General features: G+C 42.7%; 1 protein-coding gene across 1 annotated transcript; it reads left to right on the forward strand.

Annotated features, from left to right (window-relative positions):
* The first annotated feature begins 1,297 nt into the window (after window positions 1-1,297).
* HAO2 (hydroxyacid oxidase 2) lies at window positions 1,298-11,459 on the forward strand. The gene is made up of 8 exons (XM_014884227.2): window positions 1,298-1,475; window positions 3,119-3,271; window positions 4,053-4,204; window positions 4,980-5,263; window positions 5,642-5,857; window positions 7,582-7,740; window positions 9,404-9,473; window positions 11,171-11,459. The coding sequence occupies exons 2-8, from the start codon at window positions 3,141-3,143 to the stop codon at window positions 11,224-11,226; spliced, it is 1,068 nt and encodes a 355-aa protein (XP_014739713.1). The 5' UTR covers window positions 1,298-1,475; window positions 3,119-3,140; the 3' UTR covers window positions 11,227-11,459.
* The last annotated feature ends 3,787 nt before the right edge of the window (window positions 11,460-15,246 follow it).

Below are 15,246 nucleotides of genomic sequence, written 5' to 3' on the forward strand. Positions count from 1 at the left end.
ATTAGCAGTACTGTGGTGATGTGATCCTAGCGGTTTAAGGGCCACAGTGCCTTGCAGGCCAGCGAGTACTGGGTTCTTTTCATTGCTTTTACCGGCATAGATTGATATATATATGACCCAAACCTGACATCTAGTGGAGGAAGAACGAGGGCAGGATTTTCCTTGCCTTCCCAGGAATGTACTGGGCTGTGAGCACACAGAGACAGCACTTTGCTCTTCTCTTCAGAAGTGACCTGAATCTGCTGTACGGCTCATCCTGGGCTGGGAAGCAAAACAAGGAGCTTGAGGGTACTCAGAGTGCCCAAGAACACCTTGTCTAGTTCATGACACCTATATCCACAGCCATCCCTGCCAGAAGCCAGCTCCACAGTGCTGTCAGCAGATAATGAGCTCTGAAGGCTGAATTGAAAGGAGTTTCAAAAGACAGTAGTAGAGATGACCATGTCTGGTTGAATTTGGCCAGGGTCTTGCCACTGCATCTAACAGAAAGAATAGGTGCTCACTACAGCTGCACAGATTGTGTCAGTGACCTGCAATTTCTGCTGTCATGAATGTCAGGTCTGCACTCCTGGACCAGACCAGCCAGTTCAACACTAAGCCACGAGGCTGCAGCTCTGTTTAGCCTCCAGCTTTTGCCCAGTGCAAAAGTTTATTCACTGCCCCATCCGGACTGCTTGAGCTGGGAGGCCATTGGTAGATTGGGAAAGTTTTAACAAGTTCCTGCCTCATCCTCTGCACCTGCCAACATAATATCTCATTTCTCAGTTAGTAAAAATCAAAACCTCAGGCTCTTGTACTTGCATGGAAATGTTGAAGTCATGAACCCTAAAGGCTAAAAGAAGCCAAAAGCCAAATAAAGCAGTCCAGTGTTTCTTTGTCATATCTTGCAAATCAATTTAAATCAATATCATAAATTTGTTGGTACCTCAGTCCTGATAAGAGCACTTACAGGCCATCAAAAATGGCAGAAGACAAAGAGTATTTTAGTTGTTCATAGACTGCAGGAAGCAAAAAACATCTCCCATGTCCTAGTAAAGAGTCCAGGCTCTGTAGCTGGGAGTTGTAACTACTCACACTGTCTGTGAATCATCATTTTGAGAGGATGAAGCAGCAAGTTACCAACAGTTTAGAGATTGATTAAAACCCCTGAAATACTGTTGCTTGCCTAAATGAATGCACAGCCATCAGCCACTGCCAAAGAGCTCGGCGACAGGGCTCTCTCCCGAGCGATTGCAATGCTAATGAGGTGATGCATGTTTTAGGAGAGATTTTTAACCTCCTGACAGCAAAACAAAGTTAGTGTTACACAAACAGTACAAAGTTTACCCCAGGATTATGCTTTAATCTCTGGTGGTTGCTTATTGACTGCAGAAGAAACAGAAGCTACTCACTGAAAAGACTTCTTCAAAATCCTTTTTGCAGGCAAACTTGAAGGGGAGGCTCTCACCCTCTGCAGCTTTCCCTGAAACCCAAAAGTAAGTCTGAACAGAGGTCTGAATTGAAGGACAGGACTGGGCCTGGGTTGTTTAAAATTCCTGTTTCTTCTGCCATGAGAAGGCTTGGTTTATCTTATTGTGCTGGATGATTTTGGCCTTTCTAAAAGTTAGAAAAGCAGAAGTTGTGATAGATGGTTTAAAGAATGTCACAGTTATCAGCACAGTTCTTGAAGTCAGAGAAAGCAGGCTTGGGATACTTGCACCCCCTGCTACCTAATGCCTGTCAGAGCAGACAGAACAATACTGACAAAATCAGTTGCATTTCTTCTTCCTCTTCCAATGAGCTCCTCGTATTGGGCTCTTTACTAGCTGAGAACTGTGAGTCCTAATTTTCAAATGCAAACACAGGTACTTCAGTCAGTGAGAAGCAGTGCCTGCAGCTTGGCAGCTTGCTTCTGTGTACATAACCTGCATGTTTATCTCTGCCAAAAGTGACCAACATGGGACACATGGGGCTGATTTTGGTGAAGCTTGCAGCCCTTGCTAATCTGCAGTGGGAGGTTAAGCCTGAAAATTAGGATATTTACTTCTTCCTGTACATTTTTTTAGAGAAGTCAGACTGAGCCACAGCTGTTTTAAAATTTCATGTTTCCACATACCTTGTTAAATATCTATTTTAATCAGGACTGCAGAAGTAATTACAACAATTAGAATAATAGAAACAAATAGAACAATTTAGAAAATTGACTTTGTGTTTTGTACGTGTTTCTGCACACACAGATATGGTTTGCTAAAACATTAATTTGCATAGCTTTCAGTTCTTGCTACTTCAAAAGTATGTAAGTGCAGGCATTTTCTGGGCAGCATTTATGTTGGTTTGATTAGACATCTGGGTCACACAATTTCACTTCCATTCCTTGAAAGGCTGAGGTTAGTTCTCCGAAATGTGTTTCATATTGTGGAATTTGTTTTTTGCCAGTGTTTTCTCATGGTTTGTCCAAATTCTATATGTTCCTTTTATAGTTTATATCAGTGCTCCAGCATGTAAAGCAAACATCCAGAAGATATTTATTACAGAAGAGAAAAGAAGATCTGTAGAAAATGCCTTTTTTTTCCACAGCACTGGCCTTGACAGTGACTTGCTGTAAGGGTCTGGACTTAGTTTTACAGTGTGTTCATGCTGGAGCAGGTTAGCTGTAGACTCTGTATTTACTTGTTTCCAGATTTCATGATCTTGAATTCCATCACTGTGCTCCATAACTAATTGCTCAGTCATGGAGCCGTCCTTAGGGATGATCTAACAAATGATGTTCTGGGACAACCTTTGAGCAGAATTAATGGAACAAATAACGCAGCTTGTTTTAAGGTTGAATTTATGACAGAATTACACAACTGAAATAGCAGAGGACCTAAAATGTCCTCTTCAGGCTGCTGCTTAAAACAGAATGAAGAGAGGCACAGAGATGCAAACTTCCTACTCTCGTGGCTGTATCTGCAAGTTTTCCTCATACTGGGGTGGAGGATTCGTAGGCTGATGTACAAGATAGACTGAGACAAGTCTCACCATCTCCTCTATAAAACAGATGGCTCCAAGTTTTGCATTCAGTGACATTAGAGCCCCTGGAAGACAGAATGACAATTCAGGGGTCTAATTTCTGCTCCATGTTATTCTTTTCTTCAAGGTTCCCTACACCTCTCTCAGCAATGGCTATGGTGTGTATTTCAGACTTTGAAGCCTATGCTAAGAAGTATTTACCCAAGATTGTCTGGGATTATTTTGCAGCTGGGGCAGACGATTGTACCACACGAGATGAAAACATCCTGGCATATAAAAGGTAACGTGAGAAGGAAATGAAGGGCATTGTACTGGGACCTTTTACACTGTTTTTGTGCAAGTGTTTGGATTTGACAAGCAAAATCCTTGTACAAGTAAAAACCTTGTCCTTTCCAGGGAGTCCCCAAGCTAAATGCAAAACCTGAGTGACATGCACCATGTGTTCTGATGCCAGACCGGGTGTGACATGGGTTGTATGAGGCTTTAGGGATGCTGAGGGAACAGGCAGGTGCTAGGGTAGGGTACAGTGTGCTATGGGGTGTGTGGCATTACAGGAAAGGCCATGAGTAGCTCTAATAGAATGAGATGCAACAGGGAGCTCTTGGTGAACAGCAGGAAGCCTATGCGAAAGTAGGGTGGGATTTGGGGAACGTGCTGCAAAACCTGAGGGCAGGCACACTGTGCAGTGAGGACAGACACAAATAGTGAAGTGGAAGGACCCAGCCTGGCTGCAAGTAGAAGGAACCTGGGGGAGGACAATGTGAGAGCAGGACACAGTGATCTGAGGTGGGAGATGCAGAAATTATGCACTGTGGTCAGTAAAGCAGGTTTAATGAAAAGTGGAAGTGACTGGACTGCTGGCTGAATTGACCTCTAAAAGCAAACAGAAAGGACAAAGAGCCTTTGTTATATTGTCCTTTATTATAATTTTATTATTTGATGTTTTCTTCATTGGCTCAGATTCCTGCTTTGCAATTGGTGAACGAAGACCTGGTTTCCATGAAACTTCAGAAAACTCACTGAACATCTACTATCCTGAAAGGGTTTTTTTTGCCTTACAGAATTCGTTTCCGACCACGTATGCTGCGGGACGTATCCGTGATGGACATTAGGACTAAAATCCTGGGTTCTGAAATCAGTTTTCCCGTAGGAATTGCCCCTACAGGCTTCCACCAGCTAGCATGGCCTGATGGAGAGAAAAGCACAGCCAGAGGTACTCTTCTGCTCTAGTGCCATGTTGCAAAAAGGGGGGTGTAGAAGAGCCTCAAGAAGCTGTTAGGATGACTTGAAGTATGACTGAGAAAAATTTTCAGGCTTGAGGGGGCCAACTCCATTCCCACTTTCTGACACCCTGCATCGGAATCTGTATAGAGGTTGCTCTTCTTCTCCAGCTACCATCATACAAAATCAGCCCCATGGAGTCTGCTGCAAACTGGAGACAAGGGCAGTGGACACATTTCTGACTCACACCAAAAACCACATAAGGTTTTCAGTCCTAGGTGCTCTAGATGGGTTGTAAAAGTGGTGGATGGGACTCAGACTGTGAATTCCATGTTACTGTTTAAGAAATGTCTCCCTTGGAGAAAAAGATAACCCCTTTTCACAAATCCTATGGTGAGTTTGGAGACCTGACCCCTAGAAATGATTTTTCTTCTGTGTACACTAAGTAGATTTAACAGTACATTCCTGAGAGGGCTCAGTCATAAAGATAAAATTCATGCTTTTTCTAAAAATGTAGCTGCAAAATGAAAGCACAGCTTGGTTAATTACCCCTCCCTTTTCTGCTTTCTTAGCCATGAATTAACAAGAATGTCTAGTAAATACAGTCATTGTTTAACCTGAGGCATAGCTGCCCTGTGCTTTGTAGGATGCACATGAAATCAGGAGTTGGGGTGGTCTCTAAAAACAGTGCGTGGTTTTGCATCTGATGTCTGGCAAGACCCTTCAAAAATGCCTTCATTTCTGATTCCTTTCCAATGCCTCCCAAGCGGCCAGAGCAATGAACACCTGCTACATTGTCAGCACTTACTCCACCTGCCTGCTGGAGGAGATCTCCGCGGCCGCGCCCGGTGGCCTGCGCTGGTTCCAGCTCTACATCCACCGCAACAGAGCAGCTTCCCAGCAGCTGGTCCAACGGGCGGAGGCCTTGGGCTTCCAGGGCCTCGTCCTCACTGCGGATCTGCCCTACACAGGCAAGAGACGCGACGACGTCCGCAATGGTTTCCGCCTTCCTCCCCACATGAAAGTGAAGAACTTGGAACGAGCTTTTGAGGTTTGTAAAATGAGCCTGTCCTTTCATTCACTGCGCTGGCATGCACCACATGAGACAAAAACCACTGGGTAACTGCTGCCTTGGCATTTGTTGTACCAGGGCGTATCTTCTCCCCTTCTGGTTCTGCAGCATCCTGGCTTGACCTCCTGCCAGTCTGAGTTCTGTCTTCAAAATCCCCATCCAGCTGCCTTAGAGACACTGATCTCCATCCTCATTGTAATTATTCTCCTCCAGAGACATGTTACATTTCTGGAGCTGATGAACATGTCTGTTGGTAAATTTGATTAATCTGTTCTAGGGCAAGGAAAGACACCAAGGGACCTGTGTATTGTTGCAGCTTGGATGAGTTTTCCTTTTGCTGTTTCTTTTTGGCTGTAGGGAGACGACTGGTCTGAGTATGGACTGCCACCCAACAGCTTGGATCCTTCGGTCACCTGGAATGACATCTACTGGCTGCAGAGCCTGACACGCCTGCCCATCATCATCAAAGGCATCTTGACAAGAGAAGATGCAGAGCTGGCAGTGAGACACGGAGTTCAGGGAATTATTGTGTCCAATCATGGTGGAAGGCAACTGGATGAAGGACCTGCCACTGTAAGTGAGGAAATGGATGTTCCACATTTTCCCTGTTTACAGGGATGTCTGCATGTTTGCATTAACCTGGGTATCTCTATGCCCAGGTTTGTGTGTACACTTCTGGTGGACTTGAGTTTGTCCAGTGGCCATGGATGTGTGCAGATATACTTTAGCTTTAAACTGGTGAGATCCATGCCTTGGCATGGGGGCTGCCCACTGAAGCATTTCCTCAGCTTCTAGGGAGGGCTCTGTAAGTACCACAGAACCCACATGAGTGGAGATAAACTACTGGCCTAAATCAGGAAGAATTCCTGCCTGTGTCTCCATTAGCACACTCAAACTCTTTGCGCACTGCAGCAAAAAGAAAACAAAGCTCTGGAACCAAAACTGTACAAATGAGAGCATAATGTATTCTCGTTGTTCACATCTGTCAAAACATGCAAAACAATGCAGCTAGATTTAGTGAGAGGTCTGCTTGTGTATTTACAGGCTCAAGTCTAAATGGGAATTTATTGGCTTACATGAGCCAGAAAAAGGATAACTTATCTGGAGAAAAACTCCCCTGCTTTCTAATTTGTACAAAGAAATCATGCATTGTTTGGACATATGTGTATTTCACTGGCTTAATTTGGCTTCTGTCAGTTTTTCCAATTGCTCTTATTTTACAGTTCTGCATTGCACAGTATCTTATGAACTTTCTTTTCTCAGTTCTCTCTGGTTAAATAAAAATAGGTACCAGAGAATTCTCTTCTACATCAAAACTGACAATAATGAATAAAAAAAAGTTATTAAACTCAATGCCAAAGGCATTACAACAGAAATGGCATCCACCTTTAACTGTTCTTTTACCTTAAAAGTTGTTTTACATACACAGACAAGGCAGTAGATACCTAGTTGGGCTCTACTATTCTGGTGCCAAGCCTGGCTCTTGCTGAGCTAGTCCTATAAAATTTCAGCCTGAAGGTTTTCAGTTTGAAATTCAGAAAAAAAAAAAAAGCTTAAAAGAAGGCAGAAAGGTATAAGACACTGCAGAAAAGTGCCTTTGGGGTTTGCTCTGAAGGAGAGTTAATTATGTCCAGTGCAATGTGTTGCCCCTGGTTGTACTGCCTTGGGGCCAGAGCCAGCATCTCTCTGTGGTGCTGCCCTGCAATAACATCTGAGGCTCTACTCCATGCTGAACTCCACAGAAAAGACCTTAGGGAATCAGGAGGCTTAACCTGGAGGAAATGATTGACTGTACTGCATAGCAAATGAAACCCTTCACAGATGCTTTAGAGGGAGGCACTCAACAAGTGGTCACCAGGATTAAGTTGAAATGCAAGGTTAGGTAGTTTAAGCAGTAGAAGTTTGACATCAGCCTTTTTAGCAAACAGCTGTATGATTCATCACTGTCTCAAATGAAAGTAAAATATTGATGACAGTTATTCCCATTGAAGTTTATATTTAAAATCTTTCATAAATCTAGTGAAAATATTACTTTTTCACTAATCAAAAGTGATAGCAAAGAATACCAGTATAAGCAAAGTACTGGAACATGGCATTAAGTATCTGGAAAACAGAACAGAGAGCTGCACGTTATTCTGCAGCTCCTGGTGCTGAGCTATTTCTGATGCATTGTCATATTTCATTTTGAGAAGGTATCCTACTAAAGCACTGCATCCCTGCCTGTCTCTTTGGAATATATCCTCCTTCTCTTGGAATCAAAAGCCGCCCTCAAGGTGAGACTGGCTTCTTCTTTGCAGATTGATGCTCTGGTTGAGGTTGTGGAGGCAGTACGAGGCAGAGTCGAAGTTTATGTAGATGGTGGAATACGAAAAGGAAGCGACGTGTTAAAAGCACTGGCACTGGGAGCAAAATGTGTCTTTATTGGAAGACCAGCTTTATGGGGCCTGGCTTATAAGGTAAGGAGCTCTGTGCTCATGTGCCTGCTTCTCACACTCTCCAGCAGTCCTGCAGATGAAGTGACAGAGTTTTCACTGGTGGAGAATATATTTTTTAATTTTATTTCGCTGGATTTGAAGTGGAATCACCCCAAATTGAATGAAACCCTGACATTTCCTCTGATTTAAAAATACCACTGAATTTCACAGTTTCCTGAGATTTTGAACAATGGGATATTGAAGGTGATAGAATTGTTTTGTGGGACCTGATTTCTTGTTGTTGTAGTTTGGTGCTAAAATACTTTAGCACTCAGGACCATCAGTGCTTTTGAAAACTGGAGCTAGGCTTATTTGCCAGGAAGATGAGTCTTACAACTTTATTTGCTTTCAGCAAATACTTGGGAACAATATATGGTTTTGGTAGAACAGTTTCACAGCAGTGCCATGAATTCTTTAGAAATACATATAGAGCTCCATCCCACAGATGGCTGAAACATTTTGGACAAGGCTGAGCAAAACTGTCCTGGAGGTGCCTGGGCTTTGCACTGCTATTTCAGTTTCAGCTTTGCTACTTCTCAACTTTGGGCATATTTCTATGATCCAGAGTCATTAATTAGGCCTCCGATGTGGAGGCAAACAGAATATAATTAAAATTAAAATATTATACCTGTTCGAGTTTTTTGCCAATTTTTGCTTTTTACACTAGGGATGGAATCTTTCAAAACTTTTCTCTAGAAGATACATTTTTTTAATGGTCCAGACATATTTCCTTTGTCTTAAATGGCACTCTTGTCCACTGGTGTGATTGTTGTGGATTCCAGCAGCAAGGCTTTGAGCAAGAAATCACCTGAATCTCCTGAAAAGACCTGTAAGAGTTGGCAGTACTGTTTCTTTTGTCAGTAAACATCAAAAAAGGGCCTAAGATGAAAAAGGTGTTTCTGTGAGTACCCTGCACTTTTTCCACAATGGAAACAGAAAGGAAGTGGGATTTTTGGGGGTTCTATTGTGCTTTGGTATTATATTCCATAGAGTATCCCTCAAGACGTATGTCAGTGACATTACCAAAGCATACAATAGAGGAAGGGCATAAACCAGTGCTGACATTGTTTTCACCTAAAGCATTTATTATTTGAAGACATAAAAAAAAAAAAAATTAAGAGAAAAAAAAATTAAATCTTCCAGTGTTTTATAGGAAGATCAAAATCTTCTATACATTTTATTGGCTTTTGAGCTTCTTGGTGTCACTTACATAGAGAAAATACATAGTCTATTATTTGCAAAGATTCAGTCCAGTATTTGAGTAAACTACAGTTTCTGGAGTGGTAACATATATAAAACTCTCATTATTTTGTTAACACCTGTCAGCATTGTAAGGCTTGACATTTTAAACAGCAAGCCCATTGGTGGGGGAAAACTGAAAGCTAAAAAAAAAGAACCCGCTACAAAATGTCAGAAGTGAAAAACAGCTTTGTTTTCTTTCTCTGTTCAGAGGTATCCCAAAAGGAAAAGCATCTAAATTAATCTGTTATGAACTGAGCACATTCATCATATCATTTAATCATTCATCTGCATGAGAGACTGGAATTGGCACGGACTTAAGGGACTATCCCAGCTCTCAGGGTGCAGGCATCCTGCAGCAATGCTCTGTGCCAGTGCTCCTTTTACCCTTTCTCTGTTGGTGCAGGGTGAAGAAGGTCTTCAGGATGTCCTGAGAATTCTGCAGGATGAGTTTCGCTTGTCTATGGCCTTAGCTGGTGAGTATTTTGTTTGTAATGGGTGTTACAGATGTTTCTGCATGCAGGACCTATAAAATCAGGAGTGTGATGGATGGGTCACAAATAGGGAGTCCACAGGAGCTCTGAGAGTTCTAGTTGCTGTAGTTGAGATTCTCTGCTTCCTGTGAAACCACTTGGCATTCCAGGTGTCACAGCAATGAAGTTTGCACGGAGGGAGTAGGTTAGAGCAGCTTTGTGACTGAAGCAAAGAGATGCAAAACTGCTAAGTACAGCCAAGCAAAACTTGGAATGTCTGTTCTCCCGGGAATGGCAGCATATGTTTTTCAGTATTTAATTAGTGTTTATCAAGGCAAAATGCAATTGATTTTTTTCTGCATGAAGAGTTCATTAAAAGTGGATGCAGAATTTTTCTCTCTGTGTTAGAGAATACAGTCTGTAGGTGATTACACATGCTTTAAAAGCCTTTGTGTCTCCTCCCAGCTTTCACTCTCACTCTGCATTTCTCACTCCTGCTCCCTGTTAGACCCCTTCACCAATTTGCAGAGCTCAGTGCAAGTTCCAATTTTACTCTTGAACAAGAGGTTTATGGGCACTGAAACAGGGTCTCCAGGGCAGTGGTCAAAGCACCAAGCCTGACAGAGTTCCAGAAGCATTTGGACAATGCTTTCAGGCATAGGGTGTGATTCTTGGGATGTCCTGCACAGGGCCAGGAGCTGGACCTGATGATCCTTGTGGGTTCCTTCCAATGTAGGATATTCTATACATTATGACATGTAGAACTCAAGTGGGTAGCAGCACTGGCTGGGAGACTGGAGGTGAAATCCCACCTATGAACTGGTTACTTTTTCATGGGTTACTTTTTCAACCAGTAAAGATTCCTGGGTCTTTTCCCCAGCAGACTTTTACAATTCTTTACACGCAAAAGGGCCCAGGATTCAGCAAGAGTAGAAAGTTGGGATCCTTTTGCTGAGGCAAATTGAAATTCATTGAATCATACAATCTTTTAGTTGGAAAAGACCTTTAAGATCATCAAGTTCAACTGTTAACCCAGCACTGTCAGTTCCATGAAACCATGTCCCTCAGTGCCATAGCTATGCTTCTTTTAAACACATTCAGAGCTGATGACTCAATCGTTTCCTTGGCTTCCTGTTCCAGTGCTTGATAACAATTTCTGTGAAGAAATTTCTCCTAATATCCAATCTAAACCTCGCCTGAATAGAGGATTCAAGGTGCAGCCCTACCAGTGCCCAGTACAGGGGGACAATGGCTAGCCTGATCCTGCTGCCCACACTATTCTTGACACAGGCCAGGATGCCTGTATCACAGCTGGGTACACAGCTGGCTCATGTTCAGTCAGCTGTCAACCAGCAGCTCTATTCCACCCATATCTGTCCAAATGAAATGGCAATGCAAATCTTTATCTCTGGCCATTTGGCACACAGCAAACCCTTTCTTTTCTCTGGGTTTTGCTGCTGACTTGACTGGATCAGATTGCACCCTGCTTAGTTTGCTATATATTCTTTTCATGTTTCTAACGCCTCTGGTCGGGGGACTCCAGTACTGAACCTCGAGGCTGAAGATGCCTCTGAGGAGTGGAGATATTGAAGTACCAAGCTATCCCAAACTGGCTCGTATAAGACTGTGACCCTAAACCGGGGGACTTCCAAGCTTCATGCACAGATCTTTCTCTCTCACCAATGTTTCATTTATTGCAGGCTGTGCCAGTGTCTCAGAGATTGACCAACGCCTGGTTCAGTTCTCAAAGCTGTGATCAGCCTCCTGCCATGCCCACCAAACAGAGGCAGGTGAAACTAAGGTCCCAATCAGACTGAAGATGAAAAAGGACGTGCAAAAAGTATCTCATAAGGCCTTCTGGAAAATTTTGAAGAGATTAGGAAAGGCTCTGTATTAGCAAAGGCTGCAGTCTGCTTTTATTGAGACCGATGAATTCCTTAATAGTTCAGGTAGTTGTTACTTGCCTAGATACATTTGTTTTAAACTGGCTGTTCCACAACATTACCTATTTTGGGTCTTCCTCCAAAGTTCCACTACACTGCACAGCCAGCACGTGCCTTGCTTTTCCATTTGTCCTGCCAAGTCCCACAGCAACCCAATCCACACATCTCTCCTGCTCTGGGACAGTTGTGGCTGCTATCTTCCATAGATTTGGCTTTTCCTGGATGTATTCATAACAGGTATAGAAACAAGATGAATCAGCTACCAGGCACCCCAGCTGCTCTTTGAAGGTGGGGGCCGTTCTTGCCTACTGCTTCTAAATGCAAAGCAGTGAAGGAGTGGAGCAGAGGACCACTTGTGGGGCAAAAAGCCATCTCTCAGTGGTGCACACGCCCTGCCTCACCCAGATACCCAGATACCCATTTCCCTGGCATGTACAGGCACATGCTACTAAAAGGTGACCTTTTGCATAAAGCCAACTTTAAGTTGGCCCAAAGGAGGCAGAAAGAAGAAGCTAACCCAGTTTAGAAGCTCAGTCTGTTTAGGCTTTAATTTCTCTCAGAGATAACAGTGTCTGCAGTGATCTTCCAGAGGCCTTCACAGGGAGGCCTTCCTCTCTGTTCCAGTAACAATAAACCTTGTCAGCAGACTGACAGCCCAGCAGATAAGATTTGGGAATCACACCACATCACCCATGTTGATGCATTTCAAGGATGCACAAGAAGAGAATGAGACAACTGGGAGAGCTCAGTCCCGTGAAGGCTAAAGGCAGGGGGAGGGAGATTGCATCACTGCCTTTTACTACTCATTTGGAGAAGATCCAGGCCAGCATCTTGGATGTGTGCAGTAAAAGGGTGAAAGGCAACAGGCACAAGCTGCAATGAGGAAAATTGCGAGTAGAAATTAGTGGGGGAAAAAATCACCGTGAGGGCAGTCAGACACTGCAACACAGGCTTTGTGAAACCTCCACTGTTAGAGATATTCAGAGCTTGCCTGGGTAAGGTCCAGAACAACCTCTCTGGCACTGCTGTGAGAAGAGGTTGGCACAGAGATCTCCAGAGGCTGCCTTTAATCTGAATTGTAGAAGGATATCACAGAATCATAAAATAAGAGCTGCACAAGAGATCTGTACCCTGCCATGCCACCGTGCTGCCATGACCAGCTACGTGAAGCTGCAGAGGCAGCACATGTTATCTCTGTGAAAGGCTGCAAGAAAGCATTTTCTGAGTGAAAAACAAAGATATTTGGTGAGTGAACCTAATGTGAGAGGTCAGAGGGTTCAATCAGGATGAGAGTCTATCAAGCCCAGTTTTCCAAGACATTGAAAATTTTCTATGATCTGGATTAGGCCTAAGCCAATGCATACCGAAGCTTCATGCCCCATTATCTGCACCCAGTTCTGCTTTATGTACTTGCTTGTTATATCTCTAATACACATTCAAGCAAGGTTAAATCTTACAAAAAACTGTCCTCAAAGATTGTAAACATGTAGGTTAAGGATTAATCAAACCCTGCTGCTTCCCAGCATCCCTGGAGGATAGGACAGAGAATCACTCTACTTACAAAGGGTAGCTTATCTACAAAATGGATCCAAACATAAACATTTTTATTTGGCATATGATGCAAATTTCTCCAGCCTTTAAATATATGATCATTAATTTCAGCTGAGGAAACAGTTCTTCCTAAAACTAAAGGGAAAGAGACTAAATGTTTCTAGTTTGTTTCTAGTTAATTGCACAAAGCATGTGCTGTCTAATATAACAAAGACTATTACAAGAAGGCCTTTTTGATCTTGGAGATAAAGTCAGAATCGTTTACAATCACCTTCTCTATTCTACTGGGAGAATTTTGGTATTACTGAAACAGAAGATATATTCTTTGTCAGGTTTGAAGACACAGAAACACTGAGGCCTCTTAAGGTGGTTTTCTTCCTACCTTGATTAAAGTGATTAAAGTGTCTTACAACTCTTCTCCACTACAAAAAGTATTTATTGTACTTATTTATTTATTGTATTTATTCAGAGTCTGATACAGGAACAGATGTCCAGAAGTTAATTATTTAAATTATTTTTCCTCTTGTCAATATGTAACTAGAAGAAAGGGAAATGTTTCCAGGAGGGAACAGTGCCTCCCACGCTGAAGGGCAGAAGTTTTCCTTGAGTAAATCTACATCTCAAAGTCCAGCCTCTCTCCCAGAGCTGCCAACATGTAGGCATTTTGAGTTTACAGGCATACAGTGGTAGAAAACACATTAATTTTTCACATGAGAAGAAACATGGAATTTGTGTGTGTGTGTGTGTGTGTGTGTGTGTGTGTGTGTGTGTATGTCTTTTTTGTTACAGTTACTCTATATTTAGAAATCAAAAGGTCCAGCTAAACGATGAGTATGCTTTTGCTTTTCCCTGCTTTAGTTCTCATAGGTCTGGGCAAGAGGCCAGACTTCAGAAACCCCTTTTCTGAACTAAAATTCTTTCTGGACAAATAGATCTATTCTTCCTTTCTTAATTTTGGATACCCTGATTGATAACAAAATCAGTTTACCTGATTCCATAATCAAACAGCATTGCCTGCTGTAAAAGTACATTTTATCCTATAAAACTTCCATGCCCTGCAATGTCATTGCACATAATTATTCCAGTACCATGATAGTTTTCTCCTAATGCTGCTGGGACTTTTCTCTTCACTATTGCTGTCTGTGTTCTTATCTCCACTACATTTCCTCCCAATCCATTTTTCTTCTTGTGACAAGGCTAAGAAAATACATTCTTTAACACCTGCCAGTCATTGCCTCAAAGTATCTGTCACATAAACACCAGTAAAATCTGAGGAGCAACTGTTCCTGGGCCAGCAAATCAGGGACATGGCTGGAATGGGACATGGTGCATTGCACATATACTAAGATATCCACTCAGCCATGGTATAGCATTTCTCCAACACTCATCAAAATGTACAAGCTCTGATTTTCTAAACCAATGCTCTTAGTCATGCAGTCCATTCTAAGGCAAAATATCAGATTGTGGTGGCTTCATATTACAATGATGTCAAAAAGAAGGAAGACGTCAACACAGTTAAAAAGTGTCTATGCCTTGACACAGAATGCACAGTTGGTAAACTTGTCAAATGCTGCTCAATTATGTTTTAGTCCACAAGTTCCCCTACCTGTGCAGTAACTCTGAATTTCATCAAGTTGTTCCTGGTGGAACTGGTGGACTTTGGCCTTGTTGCTCACTGGCACCGTTCTGGGATGTACAGCCCATTCCAGCATCTGCCTCCATGTCCTCTGGGGAACACCAGAGCTAGTCTTGTCTGCACAGGAGGAGCTGTCATGCCACTCAGCAGCCCCAGCAGCAATGTCAACAAGAAACAAGAGGTGAAAATGTTGTCTCTACGTGAGACTGCAGGAAGCCCCAGTAGGTCCAAGCTGGAACTGAGCAAATTGCTGCTGTCTGACTACTGACATTCACACAGAGCAGTTCAGATGAAGGCTGTCATGCAGTGATGTATAAAATTCCCTCAAACTAAGCCAAGATTTGTCCGAGTAGTACGTAAGAGGACAAAGCACAGCAGCAGTAAATCCCTGCAGTCCCCTGTGAAGCATTCATATTCTCACATAAGCACTACGGCTGTTAAGCTTGGTGTACAAGAGGCTATGTGGTGTTGTCTGGTTCTATAATGCCTCTTTAAAGCATTTTATTTCCTTTTTGAAAGCAAAAAAAGAAGCCCTGTTACAGAGAATGCTGCTTGGGGCAGCAGGATTTAGCCAGCTATTTTTCCTTGCAAAGTGCACAAAATTAATTTGCAGCAACTTCTGATAAGAATATAAAATGTCAAGGTC

This window comes from Sturnus vulgaris, chromosome 2 (assembly GCF_052056855.1).
Source record: "Sturnus vulgaris isolate bStuVul1 chromosome 2, bStuVul1.hap1, whole genome shotgun sequence".
Taxonomy (NCBI): Eukaryota; Metazoa; Chordata; class Aves; order Passeriformes; family Sturnidae; genus Sturnus; species Sturnus vulgaris.

Coding starts and splice junctions, on each gene's coding strand:
- HAO2 (XM_014884227.2), top strand. CDS start 3,141: ATGGCTATGGTGTGTATTTCAGACTTTGAAGCCTATGCTAAGAAGTAT. Junction 5,858..7,581: donor TGGATGAAGGACCTGCCACT/GTAAGTGAGGAA, acceptor TCTTCTTTGCAG/ATTGATGCTCTGGTTGAGGT. Junction 9,474..11,170: donor CTTGTCTATGGCCTTAGCTG/GTGAGTATTTTG, acceptor CATTTATTGCAG/GCTGTGCCAGTGTCTCAGAG.